This window comes from Gekko japonicus, unplaced genomic scaffold (genome assembly GCF_001447785.1).
Source record: "Gekko japonicus isolate JY-2015 unplaced genomic scaffold, Gekko_japonicus_V1.1 scaffold1415, whole genome shotgun sequence".
NCBI lineage: Eukaryota > Metazoa > Chordata > Lepidosauria > Squamata > Gekkonidae > Gekko > Gekko japonicus.
The window spans coordinates 442,531-455,631 of record NW_015176013.1 but is presented as its reverse complement, the minus strand read 5'-3'; the positions used below and the strand labels follow the sequence as shown (position 1 = coordinate 455,631).

The 13,101-nt window shown below is 45.9% G+C and overlaps 1 protein-coding gene across 1 annotated transcript in view; it reads right to left on the bottom strand.

The window, feature by feature from the left end:
• Window positions 1-413: 413 nt before the first annotated feature.
• LOC107123311 (regulatory-associated protein of mTOR-like) overlaps window positions 414-13,101 on the bottom strand; it is a gene marked incomplete at its 3' end in the record, with an annotated part of 81,634 nt that continues 68,946 nt past the window's right edge. The window contains exon 3 of the mRNA XM_015426546.1: window positions 414-496. Coding sequence (XP_015282032.1) covers window positions 414-496 — 83 coding nt within the window. The remainder of the gene's footprint in view (window positions 497-13,101) is intronic.

Sequence of the window (13,101 nt, the reverse complement as noted above, 5' to 3'; positions counted from 1 at the left end):
ATTCCCACATAACCTACTGAGACTTTCATCATGGCCACTCACTTTCAACCCACCTTCTCTTGAGACTTCTGCTCTAACAGGGTGGACAGTGCAACCACAACCACATTGAATGACACGGACATCCAACATAAAATGACTGTGTAGACTGCCCAGTTGTTGATACTACTCCACAGACCCCTGTGTGCTACATTTTCTGGCCCACATTGTGTGACCTTGGACTCCAGCTATTGTGTAACATAAGGTATGTGAGACTTTATTTCCACATTTGTACCTTTCACTTACAGACTGCTAATATTTACTTTACCTCCTATGCATTTGTTACATATCACATCTTTCTAGAGCTCATTGTATTGTTTTCACAATGGGCTTTACTGCTAGTATATATATATATATGTATAAAAATACATACTTACCCTTGGTTGCCAGTTTTCATACTGCTTTTGCAAATTTGCACCAATGGTTTCCAGAGCTTTCTGTGGCCCCATTGACAAAGGATCTAAGACACATAAAAGAGCCATAAGTATTTTTGACCAGCACCTCAATTGCACTTAAGTACTTTCTATTACAGTTGGTTTATATATATATACACACACACACATTCAAATACTGTCATCCCATAATTTCTTTCTATGATCCTAATGCAGTCCTGAGAATGAAAATTAGTGAACTAGGCAGCCCATGTGAATTCTATACAAAATACATGCAAGGTAGAATGGATGGCTATAACAGTTTCTCTTTGGGTTAGGGTTAGAATAGGGTCCTATATGTCCACAGCCCTTACCCTTAATACCGGTTCTCCACAAGGCTGTGTGTTGAGCCCCTTGCTCTATACCCTCTAGACACAGGATTGTACCCCCACCCACCCCAGTAACACCATCATCAAGTTTGCTGATGACACCACTGTGGTGGGGCTCATCTCTGGGAATGATGAGTCTGCTTATCGGGACGAGGTGGAACGGCTTTGTGTTTGGCGCAGGGAAAATAATTTGGTCCTCAACACCACCAAGACCAAAGAACTGGTAGTGGACTATAGAAGGAGCAAAATGGACATCCAGCCACTGTTTATTGGTGGAGAACGTGTGGAGAGGGTGGCTACTTTTAAGTTTTTGGGAGTGATGATTGAGCAAAACTTGACCTGGAGTGCTAACACCACTGCTCTGGTGAAGAAGGCCCAGCAGAGGCTCTTTTTCTCAGACTTTTAAAGAAAAATAACTTGAGTGAGAAAATACTGATGTCCTTCTATCGTTGCTCAATAGAGAGCATTTTAACATACTGCATCTGTGCCTGGTTTGCCAGTTGTACGGCTGTGGATAGGAAAGCACTCCAGAGAGTTATCATCACAGCCCAGAAGATTATTGGCTGCCCTCTCCCGTTCCTGGAGGAATTGTACAGTTCTCGATGTTTGAAAAAAGCAAAGAACATTCTGCAGGATTTGTCACACCCTGAACACTCCCTGTTTGAACTGCTGCCTTCGGGTAGAAGATATAGGACAATCAAAACAAGGACAAACAGATTAAAAAACAGTTTTTATTCGAGAGCTAGTATTGCTTTAAATGCTGTATGAATTGGAATTTGGGTGACATTGGTGGTTAAGTTGCAATGTGAGCCCTAATGGTTGTGTGAGTGTGAGTGTATATGAGTATGGTTGTAGATCACAGAAATGATTGCATCTTTAATTTCGTTGTACTATGTACAATGACAATAAAGTATATTATTATTATTATTACAATAAAGTATATTATTATTATTATCATCATCATCATCATCATCTTTGATGTGGTCTCTGTGCTTCACACCCATGGGAGATTAGCGAGCAGTGGCCTACCTGGAGGAGGGTGCTGGCAGGACCTTTACTGCGTAGCCGAAGACAGAATGTGACATCCCATGTTGGTATTGGTGTTCTTACGGACGCCTAGGGCGTAGTGCCTGATGAAGGTGTTAGGTTTGGCCCATGTAGTGGCTTTGCAAATGTCCGTCAGGGGAATTCCCTGGAGGAAGGCAGTGGAAGTCGCAACAGCTCTGGTAGAATGAGCCCTGATAGGGCCAGGCAATGGCTGTTTGGCGATTAGGTAGCAGAGATGGATGAGCCCCGCAATCCACTTTGACAGGCGCTGAGCCGTGATGCGAGTCCCCAGCCTTGCTGGTGCATAAGAGACGAACAATTGGGAGTCTCGTCTCATTGGGCGTGTTCTATTGAGGTAGAACAGGAGAACCCACTTCACATCCAAAGTGTGTAAGAGTCTGTCCTCCGCGGATGTTGGGAAGAAATCCGGGAGGAAGACCTCCACCTGCAGGTGGAACTCTGACACCACCTTCGGCAGGAAGGAAATGTCCGGTACGAGGCAGACTCCGTCTGGCAAAAACGACAGGTAAAGCGTATTGTGTCGGAAAGCCAATATTTCTCCCACTCGCCTAGCCGAGGTGACAGCAATTAAAAAGGCCATTTTCCATGCTAGAAGTTTGAGACCGCATGTTGCGAGCGGCTCAAAGGGTTTCCTCGTGAGCTGGTGGAGAACTAAAGGAAGGTCCCAGGGAACAACTGGAGTTTTGACAGGAGGGTAGAGATGCAATAAACCTTTTAAAAAATGTTTTGAAAGTGGATGGGAAAACAGTGTGCATCTGTCAACTTGAACATGGTAGGCCGAAAAGGCAGCCAAATAAACCTGTAATGATGAATGGGAAAGTCCAGAGTCAGCTAGGGAGAGGAGGAATTGGAAAACTCTTTCGAGACCCACTGAGATGGCTTGAGGGGCGTCATCACCTAAGGAAGAACAGAACCGTCGCCATTTATAATTGTAGGATCCGCGTAGTAGGTTTCCGGGAATTCAACAAAACGTTCGCTACTCGGGTGGAGAAACCAGTGACGTTATCCTCCATACTGTCAATTTCAATTCTGGTATGTTGTGATGTAGGAGAGGGGAGTCGGACAGAAGGAGGAGGTCCTGAGCCGGAGGGAATTGATGGAATTTTTTTCCTGCTGATAACTCGAGGACTGTTGAAAACCATGGTTGCCTCGACCACCATGGGGTTATTAAGATGCAGACCGCACCATCTCTGAGTATTTTGCGGACCACTCTCAGAAGCAGAGGTAAGGGAGGAAAGAGGTACAGAAGTCTCGCGGACCAAGGGTAAAGGAGACCGTCTCCCAGAGATTGTGGATCCCTGCCTCCCCGGCTGCAGAACAGACAACATTTTTTGTTGCCATTGGTGGCAAAGACATCGACTTGGGGAGCTCTCCACCTGTGGAAGAGTGGGAGGAGGTATGTCGGGTTCATCCTCCACTCGTGAAGGCTGAGTCCTGCTCGACTTAGATGGTCTGCCTGCACGTTCATGTGTCCAGGGATGTGTGTGGCTACAAGGAAAATGCTGTAGGCAATGCAGAAGTTCCATAATTGAATTGCAAGGTTGCAGAGGCGTAGAGAAACAGTGCCTCCTTGCTTGTTGACATAAGAGAGCGCCGCGGTGTTGTCTGTGAGGACCATGACACATTTCCCCTTGATTAAAGGTAGGAAGCTGGTGACAGTATGTTGTATTGCCAGCAGTTCTAGGAAGTTTATGTGTCACTTCCTCTTCTGCGCGGCCCATTTGTCCCCAACGCACAAACCCATCATGTGTGCACCCCATCCCGACAGGGAAGCATCTGTGGTCAGGGTGATTTGGGGTGACGGAGGGTGGAAGGGTGCTCCCTGGAAGATATTGGAAGGGACAGTCCACCAAAGTAACGAGTCTCGTATGTTGGGAGGGGGGGATAGGACGACAGTGTGAGCATTGTTTGCTGGGTTGTAATTCCAGATGAACCACAGTTGTAAACGACACATTTTCAGTTTGGCAAAGACGAGAACCGATGTAGTTGCAGCCATAAGGCCAAGTAGCCTTTGGATTTGGAAGGCAGTGACAGAAGGGTGGGTACAGACGACGGTGGCTAAGGAAATTATGTCTGCCGCTCTGTCTTGAGGCAGGTAAGCCATGCATGTCGTGGAGTCTAGTATAGCACCGATGTACTTTATTCTTTGGACTGGACTCAATTGAGACTTTTCTAGATTGACTTGTAGGCCCAGATCCTTTAGTAGTGCCAGTGTCTCGGTGATGTTTGAGACCAGGGTGTTCTGGGAAAGCGCTACCAAAAGCCAATCATCGATATAGGGATAGATGGAAATACCCCGGAGACAAAGGAAAGCCGCAACCACAATCATAGTCTTCATGAAGAGTCTTGAGGCGCTGGACAGGCCAAATGGCAGGGCTGCATACTGGTAATGCTGTTGACCAATCGCGAAGCGTAAGTATTGACGGTGGGAGGGGTGGATGATGAGGTGGAAGTACGCGTCTTGGAGGTCAAGGGTGGCCATCCAGATGTGTTTCCACAGGAGTGGCACAATCTGCTGTAAGGACACCATGCGGAAGCTATGGTAGGTTACAAAACAGTTCAGTGCCCTTAGATCTAAAATGGGTCGAACGCCTCCATCTCTCTTCAGGACTGTGAAGTATCGGGAATAAAATCCCATCCCGTGGAAGTGTGCTGGTACCTGTTTGATGGCTCCCTTCTGCAAAAGGACGGACACCTCTTCCAGGAGAGGTGGGGAAGAGGGTGTGGAGACAACAACCGGAGTAATGGGGTTCTGGTGGAATTGGATACGGTAGCCTCGGGTCAAGATTGACAGCACCCATTCGTCCGAGGTGATGTGACGCCAAGTATGAAGGAAGGGTGATAGACGGGTTTGAACTGACTCGGTGACAGGGAAGTCAAAAATTCTGCTTGGAGGGTTTGACCTGTTTGGTACGGGAAGATTGTTGCCCGGGTCCAAACCTCGGTTTTTGGTATGGAGGTTTTTGACCTCCCAAAGACGTACGCAGTCTCCATTGTCTGTCTGGAGACTGACGACTTGGCACACGCCTCTGTCAAGACCTTGACCAGGTACGGGGACAGTATTGTTGTCTCGCAGAGGGTGACACTCCTAGAGCTCGAGAAGCCTTTATGCTCTTGTCTAATTCCAGGAGTGTAGAATCAGTAGTGGTGTTGAAGAGGCCAAGGCCATCAAACAGAAGATATTCAACATAAGACCTAGTATCCAGAGGGAGAGTGGTATTGCGAAACCAGGAATGGCTCCGGAGTGCTATAGCAGAGGCCTGTCAGGTTGCTCATCAATCAACGAGTCACTTCTCAGTTAAGAGGAAACTTTATTGAAAGGATGATTCACTAACAAGGTTTCTGATTAGAATGGCATGAAGGGGACCGTACAGGTAATGTAAAAGGAATTCAAACAGTCTCTACACCAATGGGTCATATTCCCGCCAGGAAGAAAGAAGCGCCAAAGTGCTGGGAATCAGAACGGTTCATGTAATCCAAAACATCTCTGTTCCCAGGCTATGCACAAAAGCTAAACCCAAGCAACTACAGCAATAAGTCTTATCTCTCCCCCTGTCCTTGAATTGTTTTGCGTTTCACTAACGAATTGCTGTCTGTGAGCATGCGCCTGGTTTGCTAGGCAACAACTATAAACATATGAAGCTATTACAGAAAGCAAAGCAAGGTTAAAGAGAACATACAGGTCAGGCATATATATATTCCTGATACTAATATGGCAGCTTGCTGACATTCTGCCCCCTCAAAACCTTTTCCCACGTCTCCCGGAATCTCCCGGCCATTCTGGGAGATTCTCCCAGTCATTCCGGGAGACCTCCCGGTTTGTCCGGAAAAGCCCAATGAAACCGCCGGAGCATACAAGGGGCCCTAATATCCCCTTCTTCCACCCATTCCCGGTGCTGGGGTCCAAAGTCTTTCCACTCAACCAGATACCACAATTTTCCACATTTACACTTAGAGTCCAAAATACATTTGATTTCATAATGCTCTTGCCCATCCAACAATACTGGTAAAGGCGAGGTGTGCTTCTCCCGCCATTCAGAGGACCCATTGTCCTTTTTCAGGAGGCTGAAATGAAACACAGAATGTAAGGTTCTCAGATTCTTTGGCAAATCGACCTCCACCGCCACCTCATTGATAACCCGTTTGACTTTAAATGGTCCAATGTATTTCCAACCCAGCTTCCTGCTTGGTCTCAGCATTTTGATATTTTTTGTTGACACATACACCATCTCTCCAGGCTTCAGAGGGCATTCCATTCCTGGAAGATGCATCTAGGGCATGCTTTGAAGTGTTTATTTGTTGTTTTGCCAACACCATGCCCTCCTTTTGAATGACTCTGGGTGCCTGAAGCTTGTCTTCTGGAAGGTGGGTCAATAGATCGGATAACCTCTCCCAGAGAGTACACTGATACCTGCTCATGCATGCCAGATAGTTAGTGGTTTTGACACCCAACGCTCCGGTGGAATAGAAGCGTCTGCCGAAGGCGTCCAATTTTTTACTTTCTTTGTCTGAAGGTGCAGAGTGTGTTCGTTTAGATTTTGAGGAGGATGTTACAACCATAGAGTTTGGTTGAGGATGGGAGAATAGGAATTCGGCCCCTGTCTCTTGGACTCTGTACATATGGTCCAGTCCTTTTGTCAACACCGGGACTGACAAAGGTTTCTCCCATGGTGCCTTTATAGCTTGCAAAAGGACAGTGGACATGGGTAATGCCAGAGTGGAAGATGTATCAAGCTGGACGATGTGAAAAACCGCATCCGTCACTTGCGGATGTTGCTGAACGACAGAGAGGCCAACGGAATGGGCCATTCTCTTTACAAGATCTGTGTATGACGTGAGATTGTCGGATGGGGAGATGGGCAAATCATCAGCGACAGCCTGATTAGGAGACTTATGATCAGGGGAGGTGTGAGCCTCAGATGCTTCAGTATCAGAATTGTCTGCCATTGAATCAGAGGACTCCTGGTGTGGCATTTGGACAGGAGTGTCCTGTTGACCAGTTAAAGGTCTTGGTGGAACGACAGGGGTGGAAACAACTGGGGTTTGAATGACCTGAGGGTTGGGAGGACGATTGTGATCCAAGTTATGCTGGGCAGGATCATCTGCAGGAGGACGAGTGAGAGATGATGAAGGTCTCGACCTGTGGGGCGATCTCAATCTATGAGCAGAGCGGGATGAATATCGATCCCAGTTGGAATAGCTCGCCGGAGTCAGCCATGGCAAGGATGGTGGATAAGCCCCATACAGATACCTCATCTGTCGTTGATCCCAAGTCAGAGGTGGTGGCGGGGTTAAGAAGTCTCGCGGGGATCGACTTCGACAGAGAGGCCTAGGGAATGGGCCATTCTTTTTACAAGATCTGTGTATGACGTGAGATTGTCGGATGGGGAGATGGGCAAATCATCAGCGACAGCCTGATTAGGAGACTTATGATCAGGGGAGGTGTGAGCCTCAGATGCTTCAGTATCAGAATTGTCTGCCATTGAATCAGAGGACTCCTGGTGTGGCATTTGGACAGGAGTGTCCTGTTGACCAGTTAAAGGTCTTGGTGGAACGACAGGGGTGGAAACAACTGGGGTTTGAATGACCTGAGGGTTGGGAGGACGATTGTGATCCAAGTTATGCTGGGCAGGATCATCTGCAGGAGGACGAGTGAGAGATGATGAAGGTCTCGACCTGTGGGGCGATCTCAATCTATGAGCAGAGCGGGATGAATATCGATCCCAGTTGGAATAGCTCGCCGGAGTCAGCCATGGCAAGGATGGTGGATAAGCCCCATACAGATACCTCATCTGTCGTTGATCCCAAGACAGAGGTGGTGGCGGGGGTAAGAAGACTCGCAGGGATCGACTTCTGGTCCGTGGACGTCTCTTTTATTTATTTATTTATTTATTTATTTTTGACCGTGGACGTCTTGGAGACAAAGCGGCAGCATGTCTTTGAGAGGAACCCATATAATCTCGGTTGTCGATATCGACAGATTGACTGTGCAGACGTGGAGGGTGACGCTGTGTGTCGCATGAAGCATATCGGTGCCGACGTGGATCAATGTTGGGAGCTTCCGATACCGTCGATGACGGGGAAGGAGACAGAGAAGGCTCTGCATCCATTTGATGACTTAGGAGCTCTACCGTTTCAATGTCGGAGTAAGGACGCTCCATTTGGTGGACAGGGGAGTCCAAGACATGGATGGTCGGTATCGGTGGAGGGACTTGGGCCTCCGGTATCGATACAGTCGTTGGAGTGGGAGGCACTTTAGGGGCATCATCCAGTGCAGCCACCGCTACTTTCCCCTTCTTTGCTGCCTTAAGGGGTTTGGAAGAGCCCTTCTTTACGGACTTTTGCTCCTTACTTGGCCTGGATTTCTTTTTCACTGGCGTGGAAGCGGAGGATTGCGCCTTCGATGCCGGAGGCTTCGGTGTCGGGTGCGCGAATTCAGAGGCAAGGCGCGATGCGCGAAGCAGTTGAGGTCGATGGTTTCTCGGTGTCCATCGCTGAGGAAGGATGTAGAGCCGATTCTAGCAGGGCCACTCGGTTTTTCCGGATCTGGTTTGAAAAGCGAGCACAGTGGCGACAAGATTCGGGTCAATGAGACTCTCCGAGACAAAGTATGCAAAGGGTATGATGGTCAGGAGGAGCAAGTTTACTACCACAACCCTTGCACCTATTAAAAAAGCCCCACTTCTTCTCCATAAAAAACAAAATGAAGAAGAAAGAAGGGGTGGGGGGGTAGCCCGAAGGCCCAACTGCGGTAAAGCGGCAACCTCCTCCTCAGCAGAAAATAAAAGGGGTTTTTTTAAGTTTTTTGAAAGAGCAACGAAGAAAAAGAATAAACTGAGGAAAAAATCCAAAGAGCCGTGAGACAAAAAGCCAAAACACGCAAACCGATCAGACCAACAAAGAAAAAGGTCTTTCCAACGCGGCGGTGGGGTTTCTGCGCATGCCCGAGGTCTGGGCGCGAAAATCTGTTAAAAGAGCTTGCTACATCACCGATCAATCCAGCGCGTGCGCACTAGATCCCATGGGTGTGAAGCACAGAGACCACATCGAAGATCTGCGGTTTCCAATTAAAAAACCAAAACTCATTAAAAAGTATTCCACACCCTGTAGCTGTAAAGAAAAACATGAAATACATTATGAAACTCCAGAGCTTTGGGGGGGGGGGTACACAGTGCATGAGTTCTGGTAGTTATAAAACCATGCTTCTTTTTCTCTAGGTTATTATTTTGCAGCCCATACCCCAAGAAGCTCATTGTCCCCTGATCTCTATACACTTTTTTTGCTTTTCAACCTTTGCTGGGGGAAATGTTTTTTTTATGGGGTGGGTGAGAATTTGAAATAGTCCTTCTATTATATAAAGCTGGAAGAACCTAGGCATCTAAAAATTGGATGCTAGCAGCTAGAATCCTTTATCACATTGTTCTACAAATACAACAAATAAATGCAAGCAATAATTTGCATGGCCTATTACAGAATTTGGATTATGTCAGTACAGAATCTGGTCTTCTTTGTTGCTGCATATGCACAGTCATATGCTGTATAGAAACTAGTGCAGCATTAGAGTTAAGATACCAAGAGAACATTAGATGGACTCAAACACCAAAGAGCTATTACGATGGATTTCAGTTAAAATCAGTCTACATGAAAATGAATATTTTGCTACCATTCTATCTTGCAGTCACAAACCTGGATGGCACACTCCTAGAATATCAGTGTTTATTTTCCTGAACTAGAATTACCAGGTGCACTGTATAGCCAGGTGTGGGAAACTCACTTTCACTCAACATCTGTGATGCAATGCAATCACAACATTTCATAGCACAAGTGCCTCAAAAATAGGTCAGCAACTGGTAGCATATGGGTTAAGCCCCCCATGATACCATCTGCCCCACAACGTTCAATGCCAGAGAAAAGAGAGGTGTGCAAACAAGAAGCATCTGTGACAATGTGACAATTTGGGGGGCTTGCAGCACAGAACACTGGCCTGTAACCCTATCCTTTTAAGTTCTAAAACTAGGGTTATGAAATGGTATCATGAACCATATTCAGAACAACAAATTATGGCTAATGCAAATTAGTTGCCTATACTCACTCATGTCTTGTGCCCTATGTATAACTGTATCACCAGAAATTGCTCCCATGGGAAACAAAGCCCGTATAAAAAGGAGAAAGCTGCCCCACAGCAGTGACAGTTGAATCAACACAAAAGTGCTGCATTTCAATAACTGGAAAGAGGATTAGGAAGAGAGCACTTTGCCCAGACAAGCAGAACTCTCAGTGGGTAGGAGTTAGGAAGGAAATCTCATCTCCAGACAACCCCCTCCTACCTTCCTCAGCAAATCTTTCTCATACTTTCAGAACCACAGTGCTAAAAGCTTCTTACAATGTGGTGCCATACTTTTGGTAAAGTAAAAACAGAAGCAAACTTGATCATTCCCAAACTGCAATCTGAAACATTCAGATGTATTTGGTTTTTTTAAACAAATGCACGCAAATTACAACTAATGAGATACACTGCAAGTCCCTCTTCCCTTTCTTATTAAACTCCAATGAACAAAGGTCTTGAGCATAAAAGCAAACATCCCAACAAGGTAAAATCAAACGTTACAGAACATGACTGCACTTTATGTAATTTATTTGTAATTTGGAATTTTATAATATTGTATTTATTGTATTTTAAACTGTTGTACGCCGCCTTGAGCCTGCCTGTGCAGGCAAGGCGGGATATAAATCGAAATAAATAAATAAATAAATAAAATGACAGAACAGGTAAAAGCAAAATACAGAACAATAAAATACATGTATCTCATAAAAGTCTAAAATACAGTGGATAAAATAAATGCGTGGACATATACAATTTCAAATGAGCCCTGTGGGAACTCTAAGTGCAGAGAAAAATTATGTCCTTACAGGCTCTGAAATGCCACAGGGAATATTTATGTGTTTAATGTGACCTGCATGACACCATGAAGATAAAGCATGACTTTGTTGCCAACTGCTATACCTATAGCAGCAGTTCTAGGTGAAAAGAACAAAGGAGAATGGAGCAGACATTATCCTATTTAAAATACTTACAAAGAATCTTCATTTCATAAAGTGTGCTCTGTGCCAGTCTGTGCCTCAAAATGAACATACTGGTTGACTGGGCCAACTTAATTCCATCTAAAAGCATTTTTCTCATATATGCAATAGACATTTGATGACTCTCCACTGCCAGCATAGCTTACTAGCAAAAGTGCAAAACCTGTACCAAAAAACCCCAGGCTGAAATCCCTACTCAGGCCGAAACTCACTTAGTAAACTTGGGTCAGTCGCTGACTCTCAGTCTATCCTACCTAACAGGGCTGTTAAGAGGATAAAAGGAGAGGAAGCCCCTAAAAATGCCTCTGAGGTCTTGAAGGACACCACGCTTCCTACTTTCAATGGGGTTCAGCTGACCCTTGCAGACTCAGTTAAGAGCCTGAGGAGTTATCCTGGACCCAGCAGTACTGCTGAAGAAACAGCTGCCACCTGGCCAGTCTGGCGAACTGGATCCATGCCACAATGTCATCAAGACTGCACTACAGTAGTGCACTCTGCATAGGTCAAATCAAAAACTCCAGGTGGTGAAGAATGCTGCAATAACTGGAGCTAGGTGAAACATGCATATTATATCAATTCTGCAGTCACTCCATTGGCTGCCCATCCATTCCCGGGTTGAATTCAAATTATTGGCCATTATATAAAAAGCCCTTCATGGCCTTGGACTCTGAAGAAAAATGATGTGGCCAATTATCACCTGGTCTCTAACTTGCTCTTTTGCAATTGAGCACTAGCAGCCGAGCTTCGGTCTCCATGGATAACTCATCTGTTCTAGACCCTTTTCATTCTGGCTTCAGACCAAGCTGTGGGACAGAGACAGCTCTCCTAGCTTTAGTTGATGACCTCCGTCTGAGCGTAGACAAAGGCCATGTCTCTTTGTTGCTCTTACTTGACTTATCTGCAGCCTTCAATACAGTAGCTCATACTGTATTATTCAAGAGGCCTTTTATACGCAGACAACAGACTTACATTGTACTAAATTATTCATAAAGTTACTTGGATAAATTATTAGGGATTGTGGTCTTTACTACTTTGTTTAGTGTGTTGAATACCTATGCATTTCTTCAGTTCTGTTTTTAGATTTCTGATTGGTTCTACAACCCTAAACCTATTGTATTGTTTATTCGGTGTCCTATCCTGTTGATTATATTGATTCACTCTGTATAATCCACTTTGAGTCCAAGTGAGAAATACAGAAAATAAGCAGAGAAAAAAAAATTAATCTGCAGGACCGCCTTTCCTCTTATGTTCCACCATGATGATATCACTCATCTGAGCAGCGTCTTCTGCAGGTACCACCCTGCAAATGGGCAAAATTGACAACTGCCCGTACATGTGCATTCTCTGTAGTGGTCCACACCCTGTGGAATGGCCTGCTTGAAGAGGTGAGAAAGGCAGCCACACTTCTGGCATTCTGCAGTTGATCTAGATATATATAAAAGGCTAGCCGCGTTCCTGACGACTCACCTTCTACCTGATTAGGCCAGCCTTTCAAAGTCATTTGCATATGCGGGCTGATTGCCCCCCCCACCATAGCCAGTTGGAACACAGAGGTCATTTGCATATGCAGCCTGATTGGCCCTCACCTCCAACATTCTAAACAGTTTGCGTTGCTGTTGGGAGTCACTGAATGTGTCCTGAGGTAAAATACATCTCCCAGTCTTCCCCTAAACGTTCACTGGGGTAGCCAATCTTTCTGTGGGGCCTGGAGATCTCCTGGAAATCACCATGTTCCCCAGCCGCAGCACATCATTTGCCAAATTTCCCAGCTATTACAACGGATCTCCAGATGACCAAGATCAGTTCTCCTGTAGACAATGGCTGCTTTGGGCAGTGGACTCTATGGCATTATAGCCTCCTGAGGTCCCCCCCCCAACCTTGCTCTCCCCAGGCTCTACTCCTCAAATCTACAGTTCTGGACCTCCCCTTAGTATTGCCAACCTCCAGAGGGCACCTGGAGATCCCCAAGATCAGTTCTCTTGAAGAAAATGGCTGCTTTGGGCAGTAGACTCTATGGCATTATATCCTGCTGAGGTCCCTCAGAATGGTTCAGGACATGTTTCAAGGAAGGGACTGGGTCTGAGGACTTTATTACTTCACTAGCTGCAAAGCCCGTTGAGGATGAAGTCAACGGGCCCTAGAAAGATAGGGTGGGT